The sequence below is a fragment of the Oratosquilla oratoria genome, chromosome 27 (genome assembly GCF_046742065.1).
Source record: "Oratosquilla oratoria isolate Oo_2021 chromosome 27, ASM4674206v1, whole genome shotgun sequence".
NCBI lineage: Eukaryota > Metazoa > Arthropoda > Malacostraca > Stomatopoda > Squillidae > Oratosquilla > Oratosquilla oratoria.
In genome coordinates, this window is record NC_134803.1 from 37,252,534 (window position 1) to 37,262,533 (window position 10,000).

The 10,000-nt window shown below is 40.5% G+C and overlaps 1 protein-coding gene across 1 annotated transcript in view; it reads left to right on the top strand.

Moving 5' to 3' along the window:
* The window catches only part of LOC143039805 (uncharacterized), a 95,840-nt gene that overhangs the window by 53,011 nt on the left and 32,829 nt on the right, over positions 1 to 10,000 (top strand). The window contains exon 6 of the mRNA XM_076210053.1: positions 592 to 695. Within this exon, the coding sequence (XP_076066168.1) occupies positions 592 to 695 (104 nt within the window). The remainder of the gene's footprint in view (positions 1 to 591; positions 696 to 10,000) is intronic.

Consider the following 10,000-nt stretch of genomic DNA (forward strand, 5'->3'; position numbering starts at 1 on the left):
TTTTTTTTTTTTTTTTTTACATTTTCCTTCCTATTGATTATGTTCTCAATGTCTTCCGTTGACGCTATCTCATTTCCCCTTCCTTTCTCCTTTTCTTTCCCGTCATCTCCCCCTTTTCCACCGTTCTCTGAGCCCTTTCCCCTCACCCTACCTCATCTCCCCCTTCCCCCTTCCTCTTTACCCTCACGCTCGTCTCCCCTCCCCCTCCCCTCTCCCCTCCCCCTCCCCTCTCCCCCTCCCCCTTCCGAAATTAATGACAAGGGCTTGGTCACGTGACATGCGATTGATACCTGAATTGTCGCCGTTGGGGGGGAGGGGGGGAGAAGGGGGGGGGTTGGGAAATGGTCCACTCACATCACTTTCATTTAAAAGGGGGAATGAGGGATGGCCGATCCTATGTACACAGCCCCCCCAACGCGTGAGCGGCTGTGGAGGCTGTGGCGCCTGAGGACGAGTGTCGGTGGGCTTGCAGACCACCCCTGGGCTTTGTACAAGCCTCGGGCTGTTGTCAGGAGGGTTACGGGAGGGAGGGAGAGTTGGCTGTGTTCTTTGCATCGGGATGTATCAGTTGTTGGTTGATGTGTGTTGAAGTTGGTGGAGATCATTGTGATGGTGATGTTGGTTATGTTGATGTGGGTTGTGGTGGAAATGGTGGTGTAAGTAACAACGGTGGTGCAAGTAACACCAGTGATGGTGTAAGTAGTAGTAGTGGTGGTGGTGGTGGTGGTGATTATGGTGTTATCATCGTGGCGATTGACAGTGTTTACGGTCGAGCAGTTCCATCAGGGGGGGGGGGGAAAGGGGAGGAAAGCAAATATAGGGAATGGGGTTTTCTGGAATGGGATATGGGTAATCCCCCGTTCCCCCATAATCTGGGTGGCGCCCAGTCACTTGCTGGGGTCATGGGGAACATTTTTTTTTTCTTTTTTTTTTTAATAAACTTGAGACAGCCTCCACCCCTTCGTTACGGTAACGGTAACGGTAACGGTAACGGCAAGGTCTCGACATCAACCCGGTTACGAATGGGTGATAACAATAATTTCGATGGTGAAAGGGCTGTTAATGGTGCACAGAGCTAAGAAGACCGGATGGTAATACCTCTGTTAATGGTAATGGTAATGGTAATAGCATCTGACCCCTTTCGCACCAATTTTTTTTTTCTTAATTTAATTCGTTATCAGACTATTTTATTCATCTCTATGAAAGGATAGTCTCCAAGCATGAAAATATTATGCGTGGCTCTGGGCCATAGGAGCGCTACAAAACATATACATTCAAAACCACATATGGGCTGAAAATAGTTATGATTTTGATTTTTTCAAACTTTCAATTCATATATGTATATATATATATATATATATATATATATATATATATATATATATAGATATATATATATCCTTCTTTGTTGTTGCTCTCTTGCTATCATTATAAAATTATCAGTGTAATTTGACGTAATTAATTGCCATACTTGTTGTTAATGTGATTACCATTGTTATTATTGGTCGTTACTACTAACTTTATTCCTGATTATCATTTTTGATTTGCTAATATATCCACTACCATCGTTATTAACGTCATCTATTGAGAGCGCTCAACCAAGTTTTCCCTCAGTAGTCGTGTGACCAAAGAGAAAACGAACAGCAGTTTTTACTCATTTAAGTCGATCATTATTACCGTTAACGGTCACCATGTTTGAAATTTTGAATATCCGACGTCACAGAATAACGGCCCTCGAAGAACCTTATATAGAGCATTTCACTCTGTATAGGGACCTTTTGCCTCGTTTTCAGAGTTCTTCTTCTGGTTTTATCTTAATTTTTGTTTACTTATTTATCTTTAATTATTAATTTATTTTTCATGTAGTTATTTATTCATTATATCTACTTCAATTAGTCTGTCTCAGTTTATCTCTTTATCTATTGCGCTCTCTTCCTCTTCACTTTCCATCCCTCTCTCCACTTCTCTTTCTCTTTCTCTCCGTGTCTACCTCTTTATCGCACTCTTTAATTTGCTCTCCATCTCACAATACCTCTCTCTCTCTCTCTCCCTCTCTCTCTCTCCCAGTGTGTGTGTGTGTGTGTGTGCGTGCGTGCACTCGTGTGCGTGCACGTGTGTACTTGTAACGAGTAAACTTACTTTTGAGAGGCCACACACACACACACACACACACACACACACACACACACACACACACACACACACACACACACACACACACACACACACACACACACACACACACACACACACACACACCTGAATGTTTGTGTACAACTTTCCATTTGATACAATTTATTGCATTCAGGGTCTCCTTGTAGTTTGGTTTATCTTTGCACAGTCGACTGCAAAAGTCACAGTTCACGTATTCACTTTATTCAAGTAAATGTCTGATACCGAACATTTAATGATAGACAACATTCTGTGTAAGAAGATCATTTTTATTCTCAGCCGTACGCAGTCGCTGGAAAACAGGACTCGAATACTAAAGTTGGGCAGCACATTAGGCGAGCATGCTACTTGCTATTGCTATTTCATTTGAGTAGAAATTACTTCGGTTGCAATATTCTAGACTTCCGTAAGAACATTTCAACAATGTGTCTAACATTCGTATTCTAGATTTAACTTCTCTTAGTTCGTCGTTTAGTTTCTCGCTATGTGACGCAAGAGTAATTTGACATTTATACTCAAACGAAGTAGCGAAAGCAAGTATCATGCTAGCGAGAAATGCCTAGTGTGCTGTCACCGTAAGCACTATTGATAGTTATGCTGCAATGTTTAAGTATACAAAGTCAGTTCATGTACAAGGACCTAATGAGTGGCGTCATATTTAGCGAGTGACGTCATGACTGTGTCGTCACGGCTCAGTGACGTCACGGCTCAGTGACGTCACGGCTCAGTGACGCGATGAGTCAGTGACGTCACGGTTGGCTCAGTGACGTCACGGCTGAGTGACGCGATGGCTCAGTGACGTCACGGCTCAGTGACGCGATGAGTCAGTGACGTCACGGTTCAATGACGTCACGGCTCAGTGACGCGATGACTCCAGGGGCGTTTCCAGCCAATGCGGACAGACTTCGTGTACTAATGCCGGTGTCACACTATACGGCGGCGCCGGATGCGGCCAGATGATGGCGAGTTCACTTGGCTTAATAAAATCACCTGCCGACAGGAACCAGACCTTGATGTAACGACGACCACTCTCTCCCCCCCCCCCACATGGTTGAAACACGACTATAATGACCTTTCGAGTTCTAGTGACAGTGACTCATAATAAGGGAGACTTTACCATAAACCAATAACAAGCCGCAACGGCGACGCCGGACAGTGTGACACCGGCTTCAGGCTTCGTTGTATTGTTTCCGAAAATGTGCGTTAATTTTCTCACTCTTCCTTTCTTCTCTTTTCAGGTAAGCGGGTCAATGACGATCATCAACAAACACCACGTTGAGGCAACATCGTCATCTTCCACCTAATCAGCTGCAGTTTTGACGAAGATGTTGCAGGAACGTGAGGTTTATCACAGACTAGGTTCTCCGGACTGCAAATGAACCGAAAGGAGGTCTTTTTGGTCCAAAGCGAGGCTGAGGGTGCTCCTCGAGTCCATTTGCTGATAAAGGCTTTACATGCTGACTGCAGCCATCGAGGAGACGTTTTCGAGCTGAGTCATCACTCGCCAGGGATGGATGGTCTTAACAATAAGAGCAAATCCACAATCCCGAAGAGTCGCTGATCCACTTCCGCCACGGTTCAGTTGCAATGCGAGTCAATGGAGGCGTTCACACACAACCGATCATTTTTTTCCCTTGACTGTGCGGTACCGCCGCGGTTTCTGCGCGGTTCAAACCGCTAGTGTGAAGAGTGCCTTAGCCTCTGGCCCTTTTTATAAAATGAGTTAACACGTTGCCGACCTTAATGAACGAAGTATTGCCTGAAGGTGAATGAAACAACCTGGCATTGTTATAAAAAAAAAAAAAACATTGAATAGAAAATATCCATAAAAGCGAGATGTTTGAAAAGGGGTCATGTTTATGACCTGCACGGGGAGGCGAGACAATTAAAAATGTTTTACAATATCGTCAAATGAAACATTACCTTTTGCCAGCAAGCCGTTTCAGGGCATATCCTATTATCAGAGAAACATTATCGTTATCGCATGTAATGAATGATTAAACAGGGATGATAAGAGAACTCGAGGATTGGGTGACGTCATCAGATGGGTAGTGAACGGAGAATGTCTTTAACGATGTATGATCCATAGGCAGTTGAAGTGCTTTTGTCTAATTAAGTGTTAAGTTCTAATTAACAATTAGAAGGGGGCGTTGACCCCCCATTCCACCGAGATGTATAAAATAGCTATCAGAATATATATAATTGTATAGAGAGTCGTGTTTCCATGTTTGCATTAATGCGCAGTAGTCTTCAAACTTAAGCAATTCTGTTTACTCGTAGAAGTACACGCGTGTATATACACACAAGGGCTAGCTTGACACGCATGCATAAGCACACACACACACACACACACACACACACACACACACACACACACACACACACAACACGAGTGACGTCATGTCGACAAAAGTGATCCGATTTTGTGGATTACAATTTTGAAATACGGATGTATAATGGGAAATGGGCGTGGGGGGGGAGATAATTAATATTGATTCATCGGAGCTGGGGAAGTATTTATACACGGGACGAATTAACCTTTTGAGTACGCATATATATATATATATATATATATATATATATATATATATATATATATATATATATATATATATATATATATATATATATATATATATATATATATATATATATATATATATATATATATATTCTTTCATTAAACTATTCATCTCCGTAGCACCTATGTTCCCTATGATATATAATTCATCATCATCATCATCTTCGTCATTGTTGTTATAATGGTTATCATTCTTATTAGTGTTAACATTATGATTGTTATTTTTGTTATAATATTATCGTCATTGTTTTTGTTATTATTACAATTATTATAATTACTATTATTACCATCATTATTATGATTATTACTCATCATCATCATCATCATCATTATTGTTACAATAGTTATGATCATTCTTATTAATGTTAACATTATGATTGTTATTTTGTTATAATTATTATCGTGTCATTGTTATTATTATTACAGTTATTATAATTACTATTATTGCCATCACTATCATCATCATCATCATCATCATCATCATCATCATCATCATCATCATCATCATCATCATCATCATCATCATCATCATCATCATCATCATCATCATCATCATCATCATCATCATCACCATCACCACCACCATCACCACCATCATCACCACCATCACCACCATCACCACCCTCACCACCACCATCACCATCACCACCCTCACCATCATCATAAGAAGAGGAGGAGGAGGAGGAAACGGGGAAAGACCTTAGACAAATTAATTTGAACATATATATAACGTGGATGCCCTCATTCCCAAAATGTAATTGGGCGAGCGTATCACGCAACAAAAGGTGTGTAACGAACGATGCAGCCTCTCTGTAGACGTCAAGCTGTTGATTATGACCAATACGGAATGTTGTTCAGCCTCTGCATTGCGTCCAGGCAAGTCAGGCCCTGAACGAAACGAGTGGACTGGCACTGCAAACAAATAACAATGAAAAATTGCAGTTCTTAACGACATAGAATGAAATTAATGTTGCTCCATAACGATGCCCATGTGCGTGTGTTTAAGTGTAAATGTGTGTACGCGCCCGTGTGTGCGTATATACGGGTGTGTGTATTTGTGTAGGTATGATTATGTGTTGGGTGGAGGATATTATATGTATTTGTACAGATTTGTATCAATCCTCATATTTTTGGTGATTTCGGACATAGACGTAAATTTCCAAACTGATAGGATAAGTTGAGTTTAGTTATATTCAAGTTACGTTAAACTCGGTTAAAACTTAACGTAGATTTTAATTAACACATTACTAAAACCAAGTAACAGAACAACGTTGAGCTAATACCGCGATAAATATTATAATGATAAATTGACAAGTAATTGAATAGGCTTTGTGTATTCAGATTCTGTCTGTCTAAATTAATGTATATTCGTCTGTGTGTGTTGACCAATGCAGTGTTTGTGTCTACACGTTTCTCCGTGTGTGTGTGTGTGTGTGTGTGTGTGTGTGTGTGTGTGTATTTACCTTGGTCTTTGGATCACGTGCTGGACTTGTGATCGACAGCTATTTCCCTCTCGGAAGAGAGCTCAGAGCTCATATGACCGATCTATGGGTAAAGCTGTGACCTTACACGCGCACACACACCCAAGTCCCCGCCCGCGAGCGTTGGAGTAACGACTCCAAGCGCAGAGTTACTGAAATTATTTCAGCCCTGGGCTGGAACCGGACTGCCGTTGTGACAGTCAGGGACTCTATCAACCGCGCCACCGAGTCTCGTGTGTGTGTGTGTGTGTGTGTGTGTGTGTGTGTGTGTGTGTGTGTGTGTGTGTGTGTGCGCGTGTGTGTGTGAGAGAGAGAGAGAGAGAGAGAATGACTAAAGGACTACGTGAGTGTGTAATGGGATCAGAGGTGAAAATCAACGTTAGGTTCCCTTTTGATAAATATGATAATAACCGATATGCATTTATTAATTTACTTAGTCGTATAATATCTTCTGTCAAACGTGATCAAAATCTGTGGAAGAATATTCTCTATAAACTACGAATTTCGCTATCAATGTTATCATGTTGCATGTTTCATGTTGCATGTTTCATGTATGTTTCATGTTGCATGTTTCATGTATGTTTCATGTTGTATATTTCATGTATGTTTCATGTTGCATGTTTCATGTATGCTTCATGTTGCATGATTCATGTATGTTCTATTTCAATCTCACTGTGTAAGCGGCAAGGACATTATGATAATACAATCACTTGACAGCAGATAGGATTAAATGTCGCAAAAAAATAATAATTGAAACTGTTGAACTCGTGTTTATGACAGCTGTGATACCGTCTTTTTTTAAGTTTTTAGTTTTTTTTTTCGTTCTTTTTCGTTCTTTTTCGTGTCTTTTTGATCGTTTTGTATTCATTAACGCATTTAGAGTTTTTTTTATTCTTTTTTTCCTCTCTATTTTGTCTCTCTCATCTCCACTATTTCTCTTTTTTTCCCTCTTTTTAGCGTATAACAACCATTGTTGTGTCATACGTGAGCGCAAAATCGAGTTCATTTTTATGTCTTCTTCCCCATTTCTTTGTCCTTTTGGCCTTTTTCTCGATTCTCCTTTTTTATTAATTTCTGTCGTAAATTGATGCTCTCCCTTTCATATCTGCTTTATCATGTGTGTGTGTGTGTGTGTGTGTGTGTGTGTGTGTGTGCGCGCGCGTGTGTGTGTGTATTTACGTGGGCGTTCAACATGTTTTTTAATATTTTTCCTCTTCCGTCTGTATATTTTTCTTTTTATATTTTCGGTCCCTTTTGCTCACAGTTTTTTATGGTAGTATACCCTCATCCTCTTTTAATATTCGTAGTAATGTTTAAGACTTCTCTTATCGTAGGTACCCACCAGACATCTTTTCTTATTCGTAGCCATGTTTAAAACATTTTATCATCTTAGGAACCCATCAGACATCTTTTCTTATTCGTCGTAATGTTTAAGACTTTTTTTTAGCATAGGTAACCACCAGACATATTTTCTTATTCGTAGTAATGTTTAATACACTTTTGATCGTAGGTAGCCACCAGATTATTATTATTATTATTTTTTTTTTTTTGTGGTAATATCTAAGACTTTTTCTTGTAGGTACTAGATAGCTGAATAATAACGTTTGTCATTAAAAAAACCGCCATGATAAATAAGTAAAAATAATTAATTAATTAATTGATAAATCAATAAATTCCACACACTCCCCTTCATGAATGATAGGGTGCCATTGAGGCGAATAAAATCACCAGGCGGCAGCTAAAGTGAGAGGAAAGGTACCACAAGGTTGGGAAGGGTTCATTTCCTTCTTCCTCTTCCTTCTCCTCTTCCTCTTCCTCCTCTTCCTTCTCTTCTTTCTCCTCTTCCTCTTCCTCCTCTTCCTCCTCCTCTTCCTTCTCCTCCTCTTCCTCTTCCTCCTCTTCCTTCTCTTCCTCCTCCTCTTCCTCCTCCCCTTCCTCCTCCTCTTCCTCCTCCTTCTCTTCCTCTTCTTCGTCATCATCATCCTTAACCTACACTTCCGCTTCCTCCTCTTATTCGTACTTGTGTCCCTCCTCCTCCTCCCCTCCTCCCGCTCTCCCTCCCCCTCCCCCTCCTCAGCCTCATCCTGAACCTACTCCTCCTTTTCCTCCTCTTCTTACTACTACTCTCTCTTTCCCTCCTCCTCCTCTTCCTTCTCTTCCTCCTCTTCTTCCTCTTCCTTCTCCGCTTCCTCGTCAACCTCCTGTTCAGCCTAGTCCTCGCCTTCCTCCTTGTCTTACTCCTACTCCTCCTCCTCCTCCTCCTCTTCCTCTTTCTCCTTCTCCTCTCCTCCTCCCCATCTTCCTTTTCTAATTAATCATTACACTATTTATCACACTCTTGTTAGCGTTGTTTTTCTGTTTTTGTGATTCGTTTTTGTGTTGTTTCATCTATTAAATTTCCTTTGCTAGTTTACCTATTTTATTTACGTTTTCACGTATTCATTAATTTATGTATTCATTTATTTATTTGTTTGAGTTTACATATCAATTTATGTTTATATATTTTATTACACACACACACACACACACACACACACACACACACACACACACACACACACACACACACACACACACACACACACACACACACACAGAGATCGGCAAATAATGAGCTCTGAGCTCACTGCCGTAGGGTGGTGTCTGGCTGTCTCGACAGAGACTGCAGCAGATCCGAGGTGAGGTGAATACACACACACACACATACATATATATATATATATATATATATATATATATATATATATATATATATATATATACATATATTTTTTTTGGGGGGGGAGTATTCAGTTGTTATTGTTTGCTGTAGTTTGCTTTTCCGTTGTTGTCTTTCACCCGAATGGCCTTTGTTATTGTCCTTGTTGTTGATATTGTTTCTCCAGTTTGCCCTTTGTTGTCCCCTTTTTCTGTTGTCCTTTATTGCCCTACCTCTGGGTTCCGTTGATTTTGTATGTTTGCTTGTTTGCCTGTTCCTCTTGTTGCCAAAGGTATGTCACTTTTTGAGGCCAATTGTTTTATATTCTTTATTTATCTATTCGTTTTTATTGATCTTTTTTTTTATTTTTTGTCTTTTTTGTTTCTTTTCCCTCTTTCTTTTCCATTTCCAATTTCCTTTTTTTCGTTTTTTTTTTTTTTTTACTTCTTTGAGTTCTTTGTTTTTTATTCAATATTTTTATGATTTTTTATGCTTGTGTCATATCTCTGTATATTTGCGCACTTCTGTCCGATTCCTCTTCTTCATCCCCTTCCTCCTCCAACTCCTCGCCTCGTCCTCTTTCTCCTCCTTCTCCCTCTACTCCTCCTCCTTGTCCTTTTTTCCTCCTCCTCTCCTCTTTCTCCCCCTTCTCCTCCTCTTCCTCCTCCTCTTCCTCCTCTTTCTCCTCTTTCTCCTCTTTCTCCTCTTTCTCCTCTTCCTTCTCCTCTTGCTCCTCCTCCTTCTCCTACTCCTCCTTCTCCTCCTCCTTCTCCTTCTCCGTTTTGCCTTCTTTTTTCCACTTCCTTCTCCTCCTTCTCCCCCTTCTTCCCCATCTCCTCCTTCTCCTCCTTCTTCTCCTCCTTCTCCTTCACCTTCTTTTTCTGCTCCTTCTTTTTCTCCTCCTACTCCTTCTCCTCCTCATTCTCCTTCTTATTTTCCTTCATTTTGCCCTCTTTCTCCTCTTCCTCCTCCTTAAAATTGTCTCGCTTAAAAAGAAGAGAAAAATGATCAAGTTAGACTTTTCTACTCTCTTACTATTAAGAATCTTCGAAAATCAAAAATACTTCC